This window comes from Helobdella robusta, assembly GCF_000326865.2.
Source record: "Helobdella robusta unplaced genomic scaffold HELROscaffold_44, whole genome shotgun sequence".
In the NCBI taxonomy this organism is placed as follows: domain Eukaryota; kingdom Metazoa; phylum Annelida; class Clitellata; order Rhynchobdellida; family Glossiphoniidae; genus Helobdella; species Helobdella robusta.
In genome coordinates, this window is record NW_008705063.1 from 677,020 (window position 1) to 699,321 (window position 22,302).

At 32.8% G+C, this 22,302-nt stretch overlaps 2 protein-coding genes across 2 annotated transcripts; one reads left to right on the forward strand and one right to left on the reverse strand.

Annotated features, from left to right (window-relative positions):
- Positions 1-611: 611 nt before the first annotated feature.
- Positions 612-2,723, reverse strand: HELRODRAFT_177773 (hypothetical protein; the record flags this gene model as incomplete). The annotated part of the gene is made up of 4 exons (XM_009025925.1): positions 612-760; positions 1,702-1,869; positions 2,138-2,258; positions 2,643-2,723. 4 exons carry the CDS (start codon positions 2,721-2,723, stop codon positions 612-614), a joined length of 519 nt encoding a protein of 172 aa, XP_009024173.1.
- A 1,385-nt stretch (positions 2,724-4,108) lies between these two features.
- Positions 4,109-21,910, forward strand: HELRODRAFT_101987 (hypothetical protein). The gene is made up of 22 exons (XM_009025926.1): positions 4,109-4,587; positions 5,083-5,156; positions 5,333-5,482; positions 6,002-6,205; positions 11,897-11,995; positions 12,310-12,418; positions 12,784-12,916; positions 13,683-13,744; positions 14,424-14,559; positions 15,441-15,508; positions 16,040-16,178; positions 16,550-16,707; positions 16,935-16,980; positions 17,230-17,343; positions 17,716-17,825; positions 18,090-18,216; positions 18,772-18,918; positions 19,090-19,146; positions 19,459-19,760; positions 19,919-20,065; positions 20,520-21,555; positions 21,580-21,910. Exons 1-21 carry the CDS (start codon positions 4,424-4,426, stop codon positions 20,578-20,580), a joined length of 2,607 nt encoding a protein of 868 aa, XP_009024174.1. The 5' UTR covers positions 4,109-4,423; the 3' UTR covers positions 20,581-21,555; positions 21,580-21,910.
- The last annotated feature ends 392 nt before the right edge of the window (positions 21,911-22,302 follow it).

Below are 22,302 nucleotides of genomic sequence, written 5' to 3' on the forward strand. Positions count from 1 at the left end.
AATAACTTATCTGAAGAATCTTCTCTTTCTTTCTTTCTTTCTCTTCTTTTTTTTTTTTTGGAATATAACTTGTAATTGATTTGTAAGATTGTTTCTAAATAAAACCTGATTTATTAATCTGTAAAACAGTTTATTCAAACAAATTAAATGTCATATAATCAAATAATATAAAATAATACAGAGATATAAATTAAAGAAAACATACCTGTAAAACAGTAATCAATTACAGGCTTATTCATACGAAACTCATAAATCAAATAAATTATAAAATATGTCAATCACGTGGTGCAGCACATTTATCGCAGCACATTTATCGAAGCACATTTATCGAAACCCAAACAAAGATCAAACATATAACAAAGATATTGAATATCATAGATATGAAATAAATACATAAATGTGGTTACATTTACATATATATATATATATATATATAAATTTTATTCTATCAATTAAAATCGTTTTTATTTGTCAATTTTGCGGTTATAATAAAACTTTATCTCACACAAATATAGTTTGCGCTTCAAAATACGAAGGAAACTTAAGAACATTCTGAAAATATCTCAAACAGAGATCAAAAACTCAAACATTCAAGACAAGAAGATTATAGATTAAAAAAGATACCAACCCAGTTCTCTACAATCATTTCCCTTTTTACCAGCTTGACACTTCTTCAAGCAGTCGATGAAGGGATTGGAGTTGTCCAGAGTGCAGTCGAGGTATGAAGAACGACCCATACGATATTCCAAACCCTGTCGAGCTGGAAAACAAAATTAAAAATAAATTTCTTATCATTCCGAAAATAATATTTATGATTTCGAATAAAAGTTTACTTGTGAATAATTGGAAAGGAAGATGTTTAATTCTGCTCAGTATTCGGTCATTATTGTTTTTGAAAAATTTGCATGGTTTAGATGTCAGTAAGCTCGCGTTTTGTATTTTCACACAAGAACAATTGAATTCCTTTTTGAAAGATAGTACTTCTTCAGTCTGAATCATAAATTTTTCAAAAAATATTCTTCAACTGAAATTTTTTTTCATAATTCAAAACGATACGGTTTGAACCAAATTTTGGTTATGTTTCTTGAAAATTCTGTTAAAAACTAACAGTATAAATTCATTAATAAAACCATGACATTAGTATTTTAGGAGATCGCTCAGAGAGAAAAAATACGTTGCTTGCTGTTCTAAATTAATAGAAATATTTCTGCCGCAATGGTCTAGTTCAAGCGCAGTCATCAAAATTTTAATATTCTGAAGTATTCCTTATTCATACTGAATTTGGTAGAGAAAGAAATAATAGATCAAAATTCAGACGCATACATAGTCGAAAAAAAGTTTTATACAGTATAGTAACAAAAAATCTAATCAGAAATAATGTCACAGGGTTGATGGAAACAAAATTGTGAATATTTTTTTCTGATTTGCACATCCCTACGCGCGTTTTGCGTGTTTTAAAATTGAGCGGTAAAAAATTTAAAATTGAAATTTTTAAACTTTAAACTAAAGTGCATCAGTTTTGAAAGTTATTTAATTTGTTATTACAATTCGTTGTTCACTATGGTTTGTTTATTGTTATTTTAATTTCCAAACAGCAAAATGTTGACTCAACATAATAAAACATCCAATCCACTAGTACATAACGCAATTGAAGTTAAAAGTATTGTAAAAAAATAGATAATTAATTCAATACTTGGTTACTTTTTAACAGCATGAATACGGAATGATTCTTCTCTTGGCAGAAGTGGGCACATCCCTCCCACGTGTTCTCATCCCAAAATGTTAAGGTATCCAAAATGGTGGGCACCGTATAGTACTGCCCGATGTATGCTGAGCAGAGCCGGTGGAACGATGCCTTCGTCGAATTATCTAGGGACGGTATTGTATCTTAGTTATGTGGGCGAACTGATCAATCAATCGATCGATCAATTAATCAATTAGTTTGTGAGGCGCTATATCCGCTGATGGCCTAATGGTTAAAGTGCCTGTGTGCTCTATTGCTGTGACCTGGTTCGAGTCTAATGATTGAGAGTAGTGCTAACAGTAGTAGCAGCAGCAGAAGTAATAGCTGTAACTGCAACAATAGTAGAAGAATTAACTAATTGAAAATTACTCAGCCAAGACCAGGTTAACCCACCTACATATACGGAATAGACATCATTCCCACCACAATCCTTGCCATCCCGGCATTTAAACTTGCAGTCGGATAACACAACTGCCTGGTCGGCTCTATAGATGCACTGACAGTCACCAGCTTTCTAACGTACAGAAAAGAACACATTCAGATTAACTAAAATTCAAATTGAAAAACTTAATTAAAATGAAATATTATGAAAAAGTAAAAATAAAATCATAAAACAACTGTGTGTAATATTATTGCTAGCAATATGAACAGATCAGCCAGTGTGTTTTTATCAATTAAAAAAGGTTTTCGCTTAATTTTTGAAAAATTTTTATCATTAATTTATTGGGTCTTTACTAAATTTAATCGAACCTGAGAAAAAAATTGCGAAAATAATGTAACGGTTTAAGTCTATTAACTTGTTGTCTGTTATGGAAAAAATAACAACAACATAAATTCAAAATATAAAAATTATTAATAAATATAATTTAAAATTTAGTATTTGTGAAAATTTACTTACAATTAGGGCAACGTACAGAGATTCATCTTTATTGCTACAGAAATGTTTGCACTTCTCAACGCTAATCACATGTGTTGTCATCTTATTTGACACAACAAACTTGTAACAGCCCACATAGTCATCATCTGCAAAGGTGTGCTTATTAACAGTTTCACGTTAAGCAAATCATTTTCGTTTGTTAGTTAGCGCGATTTTGATGGCCAATATTTGAATGGGGCGCATACAGGTGTGGAAAGGTACCCAAAGAGTGCTCTAATTATTTTTAAACTCAATATGGCTACTTGTTTTCCCACAAAAATTAGTTGGCGATTTTTTCATTTGTTTATTTGTCCTGAAACCTAGTGTAGGTGGCTACTACATCAACTCTATGGACATTGACTACATTTAGAATGTATAAACACATAAGGACAAATTCTCAACAGAAATATTTAATAGATATAATGTATGAACAAGTATATAATGCATGGTGGGCAAACTACGGCCCGCCAAGCCATTTTATGCGACACGCGAGGTCTTGCACGTGTTTGGAAAGAAGAGAAAAATTACATTATAAGCCAAAAAATAAGTCGTCAGTCGCAAATTTCAATATATTAAAAAATAAATCCCCTCTGATCATCGTTCGAAAATTTATATAATAAAGTTTGCCCACCTCTGATATAATGGATATGGATATTAAGTAATGACCATATGGAAGAAATACAACAGTTTATAAAGTTGGTACTTTGTGAGATAGGCACAACATAAAACATAATATATATTATAATGCACTCATGCTAGAATACCTTCTGGTGGCTCGAAGAAGACGACACACAAAAACTGTCCGGGCAGTAAAATAATCACAATCAAAGCCAGATTTCTTAAAGAAATTAATATATTTAAGAATGAATTGTTCATAGTTAAAGTAAATTTTGATATATTAATAATTAATATTTTATTGATATGATTTTATTTACATGAACCTATTATTTGTTGGAATAACGTCACGCATAACTCTCAATTTTCAATAAATATTTCACAGTTTTCAACGAATATTTCTGAAATTCATTACGTATTTTGACACTAAGTTTACCTTTCATAAATAAAATGGTTTAAAACAGTTATTAGGCACATAAATAGATAAATTTGACTAGAAATTTGTATGAAAAAAGCTGTTTATTTCAGTAAACGAACTTTATAACATGTTAGATAACTTCATATCGTCCATCTCTAATTTACCTGAACACACAATTTTATCTTTCTAACACAAAATCTCATGAGTTTTTATCATAAATTGCAACATTTATAGAAAGAAATTAATGGATTTTATTATAACTTTAACTTTATTCAAATTATTTTTTGTATCTTGTGAAAATTTCACGTTACTTCTTCAATAAATAGCAATTGAATTATTTATTTTAAAAACTAAAATTACATCCAATCACACCCCCTTGCATCCCATCAAAAATAAACTTCCGCCTAATTAAATGCTCCGAAACATTTTATTTATCATAAAATATTTCTAATTTAGTTTACTAAATCGTTTTTTTTTTGAGTATTCAATATTTAGTTAAATGTTGCCTTTAATTCTTTATACGATTTAAATGTTGCAGCTTTTTTTCGGATTTTTTCATTAAAAAACCAAAGCTACCTATAAAAAATAAATAAAAATAAAATCGTGACTGTGGCTTCAGTTACGTTGGTCACAACTTTTGCATATAAATGAAATAAACCACGAAGTTAACTAATTAAAAAAATTATAACGTTTTTTGGAATAATCAAACTCCCAACTGATTTCATACACGATGGCAGGTAACTCTGGTATGGAACATTTGATCCCCATAGTAAACAAACTCCAAGATGCTTTCGTCTCTCTTGGCATTCCTCTGGGGCTCGACCTCCCCCAGATTGCCGTCGTCGGTAGTCAGAGTGCAGGGAAGTCCAGTGTTTTGGAAAATTTTGTTGGCCGGTTAGGAATTTTTGTTTAATTCTTGTTAGAAGTGAAATAAAAATAAAATTATTATAAATTTTTGAAAATTTATATCATTTTTAACAATTTTCTGTTGAGTTGCTTTATATACTGATTTTTATTCATAATTTAGCACTTAAAATTAGTTAATAGAGAAATGTTTCTGAAACTCCATCTACTTACTACTTCTGTGCATACATTTATTAATTTATATTTAAAATTTTTTGAATTAATTTTTTTTGTTTTTAAACTTTTAGGATTTATTTTAATCTCTAAAAGTGAAAAAGAGATTTACTCTCCGTATGTTATGTATGGAGTGATTCAGGGTCTACGTGTGAGTGTGTATGTGCGTGTGTGTGTGTTGCAATTAAAGTGAATATTATTTTATTCATTAATTTTTATGATTTTAAACAATTTTGCAGGATATATATAAATTAAATATTTAATTAAAGAAATTAAAATAGAATTTAATTTCAATTAATTTATTCATATTAGAGATTTTCTTCCTCGTGGTTCGGGAATTGTTACCAGGCGCCCTCTGGTGCTACAGCTGGTGTTTTCCAAACAAGGTTCAACTAATTTCTACATTTATTTTTTATATATTTATTTATTTTTTTTTATATTATTTCTTCATTTCTACCATATTTACATTTATTTATGTTACATACACATACTTTCACATCTTATAATGACACACATACACACACACACACACATACATACACACACACATTACGTGTGACAGAATACGCAGAGTTCCTACACTGCAAAGGTAGAATTTTCAGTGATTTCGATCAAGTCAGGAAAGAAATTGAAGATGAGACCGATAGGGTAACTGGGAAAAACAAGGGTGTATCTAATATACCAATCAACTTAAGGGTCTACTCACCCCATGGTTTGTGAAAATTTTTTTTTGCTTTTTCATTAATTCATTCATTCATTCTATCAATCAATCATTCAATCGTCCATTCATTCAATCGTCCATTCATTCATCAATTCATCCATCTATCCGTTCATTTAATAATTGGAATTATTTTTTTTATAATTTTTTTATCATGTTCTTATCAACTCTTCAGTTGCTTAGTCACCTCATCCAAATATTATTTAAATACATCATGATGGTATTTCAACATTTGAAACATTTTTAAACTGCCTGTGCCTAGCTATGAATGTGTTAAACTGTTTATCTGACTTGAATTGAATAGATTTGATTTGAATTATCATGGTCATGTTAATAATTATTATTATTTATTGTTATGCGATGTCATTTGTGCCTGTCTGTCTGTGTGTGTGTGTTCTTTTTAGATACTCTAAATATATGTAATGTATACATGTATGTATGCATGCATGTATTTATGTATGTATGTATGCATGTTTGTATGTACGTACATATTATATACATACACTCTTGCAGTTCTCAACCTAACCTTAATCGATCTGCCGGGCATGACTAAGGTTCCTGTGGGCGATCAGCCCCCGGACATCGAGGTCCAGATCAGAAACATGCTACTGGAGTTCATCAGTAAGGAGAACTGCCTGATCCTTGCAATCTCCCCTGCCAATACTGACCTCGCCAATTCAGATGCATTGAAAATTGCTAAGGAGGTTGATCCACAAGGTAGGTCGGGATACTTTTGTATGGGGCCATTTTTCTCTTTTTGACGGTTATTTAATGTGATATATATATATATATATATATATATATATATATGTGTGTGTGTGTGTGTGTGTGTGTGTGTGTGTGTGTGTGTGTGTGTGTGTGTGTGTGTGTGTGTGTGTGTGTGTGTGTGTGTGTGTAAATTAATTTTTGATGGTTATTTAATGTGTGATGTTGACGATGATGATGATGTTGATGCACATCAACAAAATGTATATGATGATAATACTATGATAATGATGATAACCATAGTGGTGGTCATATGGTGATAATGTTGTGATAATGATGGTGGTAATTGAGTAAACCTTGGTGAACATATATATATTCATAACGAACTACAAACATATTAACACCAAACATTAGGTAGAATTTATAGAATATTGTAAAAATTATGGTCTATTACCAACATATATATATATATATATATATATATATATATATATATATATATATATATAGTTGGTGATAAGATATTTAATAAGGCAGCATGGTAACAGCTTCTTGCTAGTGAGAATTCAAGTGCATTGTCATTTGTCAGCACACTCACACACACAACACACACACTCACACACACCTACCTATGTGACTGTTATGCTCATCTGTTGATGTTTATAGATTTGTCATTTGAGATTGATTTTACTACTCTGTATAGTTGTAGTTGTTGTTCTTTTAAATTCATTTATATGGTTACTATTTTGTTGTTGTAGCTTGTCGTTTAAGATATTGATTGAGATACAAAGATTGTTTGTATGTTTATCTGTATGTTTGTATGTTTATTGGTATGTTTATTTGTATGTATATTTGTAGGTTTGTTTGTTTGTTTGTATGTTTATTTGTATGTATATTTGTATGTTTTTTTTTGTGTTTGTCGGTATGTATATTTGTATGTTTGTTTGTATGTCTATTTACGTTTGCTCATGTTCTTTTGTATGTTCATGCTTGTGTTTCTGCTATATTTAATAAAAATATCCGTTTTAAAAATTGTTCATGTGTTTTTTAATTTTGTCTTGCTGTGGGGTATAAATTATATTTGTAGTTGCCTGCTGCAGTTGCCTTGGGCCTTACTAGGTGTTTGTGCATATAGCATTTCAAGTGCTAATGAATACTAAAGATGTATGTGTTTAATTTTCAATGGCTCTGAATCTTTTTCAAAAAATTTCCATCTTTTTACAATTTTTCAAACAAGTTTTATTACATTTAAAATTTTTCTCCTCACGTACACACACATTCACACACACAAACAAACACACACACACACGCACATACACAGTCATCCATCTATACACGCCCATGTGTATGCCATTTATCTGCTGCACAGTATGTTTTCCAATGCACATACATTCACACAGCAGATCTAGTTCCTATTGGTTCATTCATTCCTTCTTTCATTCATATATCCATCCATTTGTTAATTCATACATTTGTTCATTCATTTATTCATTCATTCATACATTCATTCATTTATTCATTCATTCATTCATTCATTCATTCATTCATTCATTCATTCATTCATCCATTCTTTACCCACCCATCCATCTAGTTTCAATCCATAAATATTTTGAACTATCTAAAAAAAATTATTATTAAAGTATTCACATTTGTTTCTATATAAATAGTCTATATAAGCTTGTCTTCTAAATGTATAACATCTTTCTTTTTCTCTCTCTTTTTTTTTCTCTCTCTCTCTCTCTTTCTTTCTTTCTTTCTTTGATGATGATGATGATAAATATGATTATAGCATGTATGATTGATGATTAGCAACAGCAATAATAACAATACGATGATGATAATTTTCATCATCATGGTCGTCGTCATCATCATCATCTTCAATATCTTCAATATTAGTTACCATCTTTTTGCTTGTTGGGTGTTTGGACAGATAAACTCAACTATAATTAATGTAATTAATAATATAATTATAATAATATTATTATTATTGTTATTATTATTAATTGTATACCTAATTGTGGCTATGTGGTAATATCAATTATATCAATTATGATATTAATATATCCTGTATTTAAATGATGTGACGACGATGAAGATGATGAGGAAGAAGATGATGACGATGGGGATGACGATGATGATGATGAGGATGATGAGGAAGAAGATGATAATGAAGACAATAAGAAAGAAGAAAATGATGATGACGATGAAGAGGAAGAAGATGATGATGGTGAAGATGATGATGACGATGAGGAGTAAGACGATGTTGATGATGATGATGATGGTGAAGATGATGATGAACAAGGAAGATGACGATGACGGTGAAGATGATGACGACGATGTGGAAGAAGAAGATGAAGATGACGACGACGATGATGATGACAACGCATCTGTTTAAGTTTTTTCTATATTGTGCTAATTTATTAATCACCATGTTCTACATTGCTTCTCTTTATTTGATTCTTTTTAATAATACAAATAGGAATGACAATATTAATAATAATAAAAATAATAATTATAATAATAAGAACTGATGACTTGAACATACCTAAATGGCGATATATAATATTATAAATATAGTAATATATATATAAAATGTTTTCTATTGTTTTAAAAGATTTGTTTAAGTTATTTTTCTCTTCTGATTTTTTGTGTCTGACGAAATGTGTCAAATTTTATTATGTCTGTCTGTGTGTGTCCGTGTGTGTGTGTGTTTTGTCTTTTATTGGTTGTTATCTGCAGAATTGTTTGTGAATCATCCTAAGAAGGATTGATTATTTGTGTACTTTTTTGTGTGTTTATATATATATATATACACATTAAAGTCGGTATTTATTTATTTATGCGTGTGTGTATGTGTGTGTGTATTTTTGTGTATTTGTGTGTTTTTTCTGTGTGTCTATGCGTTTGTATTGTTTGTCCATGTTGTTTAAATTTTTCAAACGCATTTTTAGACTTGAGAAAATTGGTTTATAATGTCAGTGGCACAGTTTTTTTAGTTTGTATTTCCATGTATTGATTTTTTATTAATGCATGTTGTTTTTTGTGTGTATGTACGTGTGTTGTGTGTATTGTGTGTATGTGTGTGTGTGATATGTGTGTGTGCGTGCGTGCGTGTGTGTGAGAGTGTGTGTGCGTGCGTGTGTGTGTGTTTGTCTGTGTGTCGGTGTATCCAATCTTGTACGGTTGTGTGAATGCGTGTATTCGATTTGATTTTACTTATATAATTTGTGTTTTAGCAAGTTCTTCCATACTTGGATGAACCCTTCTGTTTTTTACATCTGAAATAAGAAGATGCATTTTAAATGCTTGGGATTGGAGATGTTATTAGTAGGTGTGTGTGTGTCTATCTGATATGTATCTGTGTGTGTTTGTGTGTGTGTGTGTCTATCTGATCTGTATCTGTGTGTGTTTGTGTTTGTGTGTGTGTTTGTGTCTGTCTGCGTTTGTTTGTGTCTGTGTGTGTTTGTGTCTGTCTGCGTTTGTTTGTGTCTGTGTGTGTTTTTGTCTGTATGTGTTTTTGTCTGTATGTGTTTTTGTCTGTATGTGTTTTTGTCTGTATGTGTTTTTGTCTGTGTGTGTTTGTGACTGTGTGTGTGTGTGAATAGAACTTTAATGAGGTAAGCACTTTGGCACATTTCAATCTCAATTTTATATTTACATTTTTATAGGATGGTATATAACATAACGTGCTATTGGTGTTGTTTTTCTTTCTAATATTGATGATATTTTTTTATTGTTATAGCTGTTGTTGTTGTTGTTGTTGTTGTTGATGGGATGATGTTGTTGATGTGATGATGTTGTTGTTGTGATGATGTTGTTGATGTGATGAGGTTTTTATTGCTATTTTCATTGTTACATCTTCAACTCTTTTTGTTTTATTAGCCCTATCAAGCTGTGATTGATTTTTATATCAAATGATGTTCTCTAATTATCTTAAAACCATACATTTTCTCAATCTTACTATTGCGTTGTTAATCATTTTGTCATCATCACATATATTATAAATGCAATGATGTCTTTAACTATGATAGCTGGCGCTATATAAGTTTTCTATTGATTGAGATTGAATGTCTCCAAGCCCGAATGTTATTCCAACTTTTTTTTTGTTTGTGTTATGTTCTGGTAAATAAAAAGTTTTTTTTAAATTTTTTTGATTGATTATAAATGCATATAGTCATTATCACCCTCCCTTATCTTCATCAGCGGCGTTATCATCAGCATCATTAATGTCTACGTGATCATTTTCATCATCTTATCATTTGTTAGGGCCAGGGTTTCTATTGTTTTTTATTTTAATTACAATCATCATTTTTTCGTCGTCTTCATCATCATTTAGCCACCAATCTAGTAGCGATTTGATTGTGGAAGTTTAATTTCTAGCTAACAGTGCATTACAATGTTGCATGGTTAATTTTGCCTGGCTTGTGTGAATGTTCTGATGTTTGGCCTTTGTTTGGTTAGGTATTAAATGGTTATAATATTATGATTTTTAAGTTTTGTATTATAAGGTCTTGTGTTGTTAGTGAAGATAGTCTGATCTATCTATGCGTGTTTGGTTTCTTGTGTGTTTATGTAATAAAGATGTGTGTGTGTTTGTGTGTTTGTTTGTGAGTGAGTGTGTGTGTGTGTGTCTGTGTGTGCGTCTGTGTAAGTTCTTCTATATTTCTACAACAACACGTTCTTCTTTTATATGTTGAACTTTATGACAGCACTTAAAATTCTCTCTCCTCTACTTTCAATTTTTCAATATGTTTATGGACCTTTAATTTGAGCATAATTCATGAAATATTTATTAATTAATTTATTTATTTGTTAATTTATTTATTTATTATATGTAGTTTTCGGTTATTATAACGGGTGTTAAGCTGTAATAGATCTAGTTCTGAAGTTTTCCCATATCTCAAATTAAGTTTATCTTTAGTCTTTCTTAATGTCATGTCAGTTCATGTATGTGCTTATTAATCTACTACAAACCACTTTTAAAAAGTTTGCCATCCATATTATTATTATATTATTATTATTGAAAGCTCTAAATTTAAATGAAATGGATACAACTGATGTCTAATTTGGCGCAAAAAGTTGATGGCAAAGAAAACAACGTCCTACCTCGGAAAACCTCCGGGTCTCTGGACGCAAAACGAAGATTGATTGATTGATTGGTTGATTATTATTATTATTATCAATTACTATTATTACATATTGTATTACCATCTCGTCTAGCTTGATTTCAACTGTCTAATCCACTGCTACTTTGCTTATATACACAAAGTCAAATGATTTTTGATTGATTGAAGAATGTTCTAGTATTTTTTTTAAATTTCCTTTTTGGACATATATAGTGTATAATCTATCTCTTTTCCTATTGAATCCAAATATATCTGCAGCCATAAATACAAATACACTCACACACACATAACACACACACGCACGCACCACACACACACCACACACTAACACATACTAACACACACAGAGAAAGACACAGCGAGAGAGAGAGAAAGAGAGAGAGAGAGAACATGAGAACATATGTGATTAGGCAATTAGGCTCTTTTAATCATTAAACCATCTTACTACTTTTACTACACAACTTCATCCTATAATTCAATGTTCATGAAATGGCATATAAATATTCATAAAATCTATTTATAAACACATATATATATATATAGTCTAATGAATATTTATAAATTAAATTCGATGTAGGCTTGAGAACAATTGGCGTCATCACAAAACTGGACCTCATGGACGAGGGCACAGATGCCAAGGACATTCTGGAAAATAAGCTCCTCCCACTTAGAAGAGGTCAGCCAATCCCGTTTATTCTGACGAGATTCAACAATGATCCTCACAAACAGCATCTAATGCAATAACAAAATCTCAACTGCCATCCAAGCTAACTCAATAGCAACAACCACAGTAGCAACATAAGTCAGAATCAAATGAAGCAATAGCACATACAAACAGTTTACGTGAAGTTAACTGCCGCACCAACCACACATAGCGTTTTCACCTATGTATAATAACAATGTAGACCAATATACATAGGAAAGCACATGCATAGCAACTAGAAATTCACGTGCAAACAAACAAACACGTTCTTACACGCACACACACAGGATACATAGGCATTGTGAACAGGAGTCAGAAAGACATAGACGGAAGGAAGGATATCAGGTCAGCCATGGCAGCTGAAAGAAAATTTTTCCTCAGCCATCCAGCATACAGGTTTGTGTGCGTGTGTTTTTTTTTGAGGTGTGCGTCGTCTTCTGGTGTGTTACACTTTTTTGTGGTGTGTTTGCTGTGGTGTTATCCGTGTATAAATTTAGTACTGTTTGCATATCTAGTTTAATTTTTCGGGTTTGTTTATGGTGCCCCATGTTGCAGTCTATGTTTCTTACAACTGCATTCTCATCTAGTGTTTGGCGAAACAACCTTTTAACGAACACATTTCAAACCCAGCTAATCACACTTGCAACAACATACAACACATCGCACTACTCCCAGGGCGTAACATACGCACTCACACACGCACGTACACACAAACGCACGTACTCATAAACGCATGTACACACACACGCACACGTTTACAGACACATGGCAGATCGCATGGGATCAAACTACCTGCAGAAAGTGCTGAACCAGCAACTGACCAATCACATTCGAGCCACCCTACCCTCACTCAGGAATAAACTACAATCACAATTAATATCCATGGAGAAAGAGGTGTGTGCGTGTATGCGTGTGTATGCGTTTGTTCATTTGTGTGTGTGTGTGTGTATGTTTGTTTCTCTGTATTTCTGTTTGTGTGTGTATTTAACGATCTTTTCATGCCTTTTTCACATTTTAAATGAATATTTTCTTACTAGAACTAGTATTTTGTGCACGAATTGGTCAAATTTTTACTGTTGAAGGCTGCAACAATTTAGCATCAACTCTAACAAGTACCTACTCATTGTGGGTGGCTTTGCCCCAGGTACACTCCACGCCCTTGGCTGACCCATGAAATAACCCCCAGACATTCAATTAAATATGCGCATAGAGATACATTAATTCTTCAGTAAAACTGAAATTGTTGGCTTTTATTTTCTGAGTTGGTTTGTGCTTGTATAAAGGCATACTTGAAAGCCATTATTCAGTCTGGTTGCCAGTTAGATTTCAGTTCCTTCGTAGTTGGCTCTATCTAATGTGTCTATGTGTTTGTGTGTGGTTTTGTTAGTTTGCCTGTAGTTTTTTAGTTTTCATTAGTCTATGTGTTTATATGCGGGTTTTTCATGTTTCTTTGTATGTATGTATGTATGTGTGTGTGTATGCATTTATGTATTTATCTATGTACGTATGTACGTACGTATGCATATATGATGATTGTTAAGCTCTTAATTATTATGATGGTGATTAGGATGATGAAGATGATGATGATAACGACGATGATGATGATGGTAATGATGACTGTATTGAAGATGATGATGGTAATGATTATGAAAATAAATAGGTAGAAGAGTACAAAAACTTTCGACCTGATGATCCAACAAGGAAGACCAAGGCCCTCATGCAGTTTGTACCCCTTCGTTCTTTTATTCATTCATTCACTCATTCATTCACTCACTTATTCATTCACTCATTCATTCACTCAATTCTCATTCATTCTCTCTATCTAATTATCTAATTCATCAGTCCGCTCATTCATTCGTTCATTTATTTTCATTCTCATTCATTCTTCTAATCACTCGTTTTTCAACTTTTCGAACTTTTCGGTCACTCGGTCACTGCATGCACTGCAAAACAACACCGAGCGACCTGAACCACTGGGCCATCACTTTTGTTTCTTTATATTTCTGTAGTTTTTTTTTATTAAACACATGCTGTTAGTTTTAAGTAAATGTTGTCAATAAGCTCGCTAGCAAATTGTATTGTATCAATTAGCATTGTATCAATTATCATCTGATGTTTTTCCTGTACTTCGTTCATTCTATATGTTCAATAATTCAAGTGTTTTTTTTTATTTCAGTCGCCATGTGACAATTATGCAGCACAACGTTTTAATAATAATGTTTAACTCTCACTTTTGTTATCATTCTCACATTCATTGCTCTCCAGTTATTTATCTCTTTTTCTCTCTCTTCTCTCTCTCCTTCTCTCTATCTCTCTCTCTCTATCTTTCTGTCTTTTTCTCCAATTGTTTATTGATTTGTTGAATTTATTTACATTTTACTCAATAATCTATTCATACCAGATTGATAAACACTTTCAACTTTGACCTTGAGAAGTCGATCGAGGGTTCGGGGTCGGAGGTCAACGTTCATGAACTTTCTGGTGGTGCAAAGATCAACAAAATATTCCACGAGAGATTTCCGTATGAGATTGTACAGGTCTGTGTGTGCTTGTGCGTGTGTGCGTGCGTATCTGTTTGTGTGTATGTGTTTGTGTGAGTGTGTGGTTGTCTATGCGTGTGTGTGTGTGTGTGTGTTTGCGTGTGTGTATGCGTGATTGGTTGGTTGATTGGTTGATTTGTTCACTTTTTCTTTTCTTTTATTTGTTCATTCTTTTATTCATTCATTCATTCATTCAACTTTTCCATTCATAATTTACTTGCTTTTACTAATGAATTATTCCTATACGAAATTGTCCTTCATTGGCTGGTTGACTGACTGATTGACTGACTGACTGATTGACTGACTGATTGACTGACTGACTGATTGAATGTAGCCACAGAAAGCACCTTCAAATTTAGCTGTAGTGCTATATAAATGATTTTCATTATTATTATTATTATTATTACTATTATTACTATTTCATCGTCCCTTTTTAAGTTCTCTTCATTCACTTTGTTTGTTTGATCTTATGAGATGATGCTTAGAAATTTGAAAAAACAAATTCACTGATTTATGTATATTGCAATCAGTCTGAGAAATCTACCATACAAGGGAAACAACAACAACAACAACAACAATAATAATTATAATAATAATAATAATAAAATAGTCTTAAATTTTATTTAACTATAAAATATGGATGTATAATCATTCAAATAATGAAGATATTAATTGTTATTGACATGATTAAAAAATTCTGTTTTTTATAAAAAAAAAGTTTCCAAGTTATAAAAAAATTATTATTTTATTTATATATAATTATCTGACGATAATTTTCTGTAATAATAATTATAATAATAATAATAATAATAATAATGATAATAAATAATTAGAATAATTAAAATAATAAAACATCATGTCTTCTTATATGAATGCAGATTGAATACGATGAGAAGGAACTAAGAAAAGAAATAACCTATGCCATTAAAAATATACATGGTATAAGGTAGGTTGGTTGACGTGTTGATTGATTGACTGGCTGGTCGATTGATTGGTTGATTGATTGGTTGATTGATTGATTGATTGGTTGATTGGTTGGTTTGATTGATTGATTGATTGATTGATTGATTGATTGATTGGTTGGTCGATTGATTGATTGATTGATTGATTGGTTGGTCGATTGATTGATTGGTTGGTCGATTGATTGATTGATTGATTGATTGATTGATTGATTGATTGATTGATTGATTGATTGATTGATTGATTGATTGATTGATTGATTGATTGATTGATTGATTGATTGATTGATTGATCGATTGATTGGTTGATCGATTGATTGGTTGATCGATTGATTGGTTGATCGATTGATTGATTCCTTGATTCCTTAAAACTATTTATTTCATATCTCTTTATCTCTCTCTCTCTCTTTCTCTCTCTTTTTCTTTCTCTTTCTCTCCCTTTTTCCTTTTCTCACTTTCTCCCTTCTCTCTTTCCTCATTCAATCCTCCTCACTCCTTGCACTTGTCTGACGAATCAGGACAGGTCTATTCACTCCAGACATGGCGTTCGAGGCCATAGTGAAGAAGCAGATCGACAGGCTGAGGGAGCCGTGCATCCGATGCGTCGACATGGTCGTCACTGAGTTGAGTGCTGTCGTCCACAAGTGCACCGAGAAGGTTTGGTGGTGGTGATGGTGGTTGTGTGGATGGCTGTGTGGGTTGTGTGGAGGGCTGTGTGGGTGGTGTGGATGGCTGTGTGGGTGTTGGTGATGATGATGGTTGTGTGGATGGCTGTGTGGGTGTTGGTGGTGATGATGGTTGTGTGGATGGCTGTGTGGGTGTTGGTGGTGATGGTGGTTGTGTAGATGACTGTGTGGGTGTTGTTGGTGTGGATGGCCAGTAATTATAGTTAATCAATTAATTGTTTAATGAATCGTTTTTTCAGTATTGTTATTGTTTTTTTAATATAATTATTTGTTAACTGGTAATTATGGTTAATCAATTAATTGATTAATTGATTAATTTATTTATTTATCTATTTATTATAGATGAACCGTTATCCGCACCTACGCGAGGAGTGTGAACGAATTGTGAACACGAAATTAAAGGAGGATGAACAAAGGACGAAAGACCAACTTGTTCTCATGGTCGAGGTGCAACTTGCTTACATGAACACTAATCATGAAGATTTCATTGGGTTTGCCAAGTTAGTTGGTTGGTTGGTCGGTTGGTCGGTCGGTCGGTCGGTCGGTTGGTTGGTTGGTTGATTGGTTGGTTGTTTGGTTTATTTGAAGGTTGGTTGGTTGATTGGTCATTTGGTTGGTTTGTTGGTTGGCTGGTTGGTTAATTAGTTTTTTGAATCATCATTTTTATCCTTTGTTACGTCATGTTACTAAATTTAGATTAAAAATGATGAAATGATTTTTTTGCCAGTGCTCAGCAGAGATCAGAAGTCGTCAAGAAGAAAACAACAAATCAGGTTTTATTCTTTTCTCCATTGATTATTGTTCTCAATTCCATTATATTATTGACTATTAAATTTGTTATTGTTGTTGTTGTTGTTGTTGTTACTGTTGTTGGGATTTTCTATATTTTTTATGATCATTATTTATTTTGCTGTTTCTCCTCTCAGTACTTTTTCGATCTTTCACACATGACGTGTGTGTGTTTGTGTGTGTGTGAATGTGTCTATCGGATTTTTTTCATAATCATCGCCCACCACAAACAGGTGATCCGCAAGGGTTGGTTGGCCCTACACAACATCAGCATGTTCAAGGGTGGCCATAAGGAGTTCTGGTTCGTTCTGACCGCTGAAAATTTTTCCTGGTACAAAGATGATGAGGTGAGTGTCGTGTTGTTGTCGGCCTGTTCATTTAGTCACTCACTCACTCGTTCATTTATTCATTCATTCATTCATTCGTTCGTTCATTCATTCATTCATGCATTCATTCATTCATTCTTTCATTCATTCATTCATGCCTGTTTGTTTTATTCATTTATTTGTTTAATTGTTCATTTATTAATTTATACATGTTATTTCTAGTTTTTTTTTCTTTAAAATAAATTGTTTTGTTTGTTTCATATATATATATTTTCATTTTGTTTATTTATTTGCCCTTGGGCTTTAATTCATCCATTCACCAATCTATTAATTCATCTACCTACTCAGTCTATCAATCAATTCATCCATTCATCCATCTTTCCATCTATCCAGGAGAAAGAAAAGAAATACATGCTGCAGTTGGATAACTTGAAGGTTAAGGACTGTGAGAGTGGCTTTATGAGTAGGAAGATCATCTTTGCGCTGTTCAATACTGAAGGAAGGTTTGTGTGTGCGTGTGTGTGTTTCTGTGTGTGTGCGTGCATGTGTGTGCGTGTTTATTTGTGCCTGTTGTTCAGTTTTCAGTTTGATCATAAATGATGAAAAATATGATGATCTTCTAATGATAATACATACATAAGTACATACTTTACATACAGGCAGATACATACACACATAAACACACACACACAAATACACTTATACACACACACCCACACAAACACACACACACACACGCACAAACAAATACACACACACTCGCACAGAAACGTTTACAAGGAGTACAAGCAGCTGGAGCTGTCAGCTGATAACCAAGACGAAGTTGACAGCTGGAAAGCATCTTTCCTCAGGGCGGGTGTCTATCCAGAGAGGAACCAAAAAGATATTGATGATGTTCGTAATGGAAGTGATGATGTTTATGGTGATGATGTGAAAGTGGTGATGATGTTTGAGTGTGTGTGTGTGTGTGTGTGTGTGTGTGTGTGTGTGTGTGTGTGTGTGTACGTTGTGGCTATTCGGGGGATAGGATGACGTGCTGGCAACTTTGTTGTTGCTGTTGTTGAATATACTGGTCATTGTTAGTTGGTCATTGTTAATCTAAATGGTCAGACAACTACAGCATTCACTTCAACACTCATTATGATAATTGTAGATGACACAACGTCACAAATACAACTACTACAATTACCACAACTACCACAACTACAACTACCACCACAATTACAACTACCACAATTACCACAACTGTCACTACTACCACAACCACAAATACAACTACCACAATTACCACAACTGCCACTACCACCAGAAATACAACTACCACAATTACCACAACTACCACAACTGCCACTACCACCAAAAATACAACTACCACAATTACCACAACTGTCACTACTGCCACAATTACAAATACAACTACCACAATTACCACAACTACCACAACAACAGACTAAAGAAGACCTAGGGAAATCGGATCCTCAATTAGAGAGGCAAGTTGAAACTATTAGATCGCTGGTGGCTTCATACCTAAGCATCGTCAACAAGATGACTAAAGATCTGGTCCCCAAGACTATCATGTTCATGCTTATTAAGAAAGTATGTGTGTGTGTTTGTGTGTGTGTGCGTCTGTGTGTTTGTGTGTGTTAGTATGTGTGTGTTTATGTTCATTGATTCATTCTATCAATCATTCCAGTTGAAGGAATTCTGTGTGTGTGTGTTAGTATGTGTGTGTTTATGTTCATTGATTCATTCTATCAATCATTCCAGTTGAAGGAATTCTTGGGCACTGAGCTGTTGGCCCATCTGTATTCATCCGGCGATCAGGTATGTCCATATGTGTGTATGTGTGTGTGTGTGTGTGTGTTTTTATGTCTGTTTGCGTATTTGTATGTATTATGTGTATGTCTTTGTATTTGTGTGTGTGTGTGAATATTTGAATTTATGAATACATAAATCATTGAATAAATAAACGGATGAATGGATAAAATTTATATCCAATATAATATAGATAAAATTTGTATGTAACAAACCATACAACATCAACTGCAATTACCCTATCTACCACAACGACCACAGCCGCCACAACGACCACATCCAACACAACCACCACATCCACCACAACCGCCACAACCACAGGCTCAGTTGATGGAGGAGTCTGCCGACGAGGCACACCACAGGGAGGAGATCCTACGCATGTACCACGCCACAAAGGACGCCCTCAACATCATCGGTGACGTCACCTCATCTACCGTCGCTACCCCCGTGCCACCGCCTGTCAACGACGAGTGGCTCGCTTCTAGTGGCGCTGGTAACAGCAGTAGTAGTAGCAGCAGTTATGGTGGTAGCGGTGGTGGCAGTTATGGTGGCCATGCGTCGTCAAGAGGCTCCCACAATCAGCAGTTCGGTGGAGGTGGGATGACGAATTCTGTTTATAATGGGTGAGTTCAAACGATGATGACGACGGTTGTTGTAGTTGGTCAGAGTGAAGATGATTTTGCTCGTGTAATGATGGTTTTGAAGATGGTAATTGTTTTCAACGTCACGCACACACACACGCACACACATACACGCAAACATACATACATACATACCACAGACTGTCGTCATCAGCCACGACTCTTCCAGCGCGCCCTGCACCGGTTGCTCCCAACAAACCATCACTTCCAGGTCGGGCTGGCCCCAGTCCCGTCATGGGGAATTCCCAAACCGTACCCGGAAACCTCCCGCCACCTTTGATTCCAACGTTAGTTTGTGTGTGTGTGCGTGTGTGAGTTTGTGTGTGTGTGTGTTTGTGTGTGCGTGCGTGTGTGTGTGTGCGTGTGAGTGCGCTGGCATTTTCTTTTGCGGTTATATATCATTTTTATTTTTCAATTCATTTACTCATTAACTCATTGACTCTGTCTATCTTTCCATAGGTTCATCTATTCATCAATCTATCCATCTACCTGTCTATTATTCTTTATTTATTTGTTTGTATGTATGTCTATCTGTCTGTCTGTTTGTTTATCTATCTTTGATAAATTGGTAGGTCAATTTATCCTTTCACTTATTCGCCTACTTATTCATTCATTCATTCATTCGTTCATTCATTCATTCAACCATTCATTCAACCATTCATTCATTCATTCATCCATTAACATTACTCATTCACTCATTCATTCATTCACTCTTTCATTCATTTATTCATTCAACCACAGACGCCCTGGAAGCAGCGCCATGCCACCGAGAATTCCAGACAGACCGTCTGTTCCTAAATAGTTTTTATATTACTACAAAAAAAACTATAATAAAATTGACATTATTATTATTATTATTATTATTATTATTATTTATTAATTATTATTATTTGTATTAATTATTATTTTTATTATCATTATTATATGAAGAATATTATTATCTATAGCATCACATATAATAGTCCAAATTTCGCTAGTTTCCAAATTTCCAAATGAAAATTTACACATTTGTCTATACGCTCTTTCTATCATCATCATTATTATTATTATTCTTTTTATTATTTTTGTTATTATTAGTATTTTTATTATTATTATTGTTGTTGTACATCACACCATAGCTGCTGCAGTTCACATTTATCACTTTGGTCGCGCGCATTACGATTGAGGTCTGCTAATTATTCTTTTTATTATGACGACTATAATTAATATAATAATAATAAATATTATTATTATTATAATTATATATTTATACTTTAATTAATATAATAATAATATTAATTATTATTATTATTATTTATTATAATGTACGATAATTATGAACTATGCCCATTATCAGCTCTAACTTGTACATACATACAATCACACATATATTTATCATTAACATTTTTTGATTGTTCATTAATTAATTATTATTATTATTAAATATTGTCATTTTCATTATTATTATTGTTATTTATTTGTATTATTATTGTTAATTTTATTTTATTCTTATTGTTAATGTAATTATTTTGCGGATCAATTATTATTATTGTAATAGATGCCACTATTCTTATTAGTAATGTACATGCATATACACATATATACACGTATGTGCAAATACACACACACGCATGCACACACACAGACACACACACACAAACTGATTAATTTTTCTTATACAAACATGCTTATATTCAGGCATATATGCTATAGATACTGTCAACATATAGCTTATTATCATATTATGAAATATGTAATTCATCAATTTTGCGCGTGTGACTTTTGTAATTTCGTGTGTGTAAACATGGATGTGTGTGTGTATGTGTGTGTGTGTGTTGTGTGTATGTGTGTGTGTGTATGTGTGTGTGAAAGTGTGCATGTGTGTGCATGTGTGTGTGAGCACGTTTAGTGTTATCATGTTACTATAAATAAGGACAGTAAAATTAATGTTAGAACCTTATTGTAATGTTGATTGATTAATCATACATTAGTTTACTTCATTCAGTTTATTATAAAATTTGATTTATGATTAAAATAATTGATTAATTTATTTATTTATAATTATTACTCCTCTATCCTTCACTCACTCGTTCGAACTACTCCCCACTTGACGAATAGCTTTTATCAATAAAACTATTTTTATTTGAACTATTAGACCATTTCGTTTATGCAATTTTAGTTTAGGAATTGAACTATAGCACTTGAACTTAACCTTGACCTGAAAATCATTTGCTAAACTATATGCATGACGTCATTATCGCCCTTCCTTTCCAGTAAAATTTATAATGAGAGGAATGTGTTCGGATAATGTGATTCAAGGTTTCAGTCTAAAATTCAGTGGTGTTGTTTCTCTTCATTAGATTTTTTTAAATTCACAATTGGTTATTATCATTATTAGGCAACAGACACGAGATACGTGGGTGTGTATGCGACTACTCTTTTATTGGTACTGTTTTGTGATTGTTGTGTTACGTAAATATGTTGTTCTAGCTGCCGTTGTTAATGTAACGTTGTTATTATTATAAACATTTTTTTTTCAAAAGCG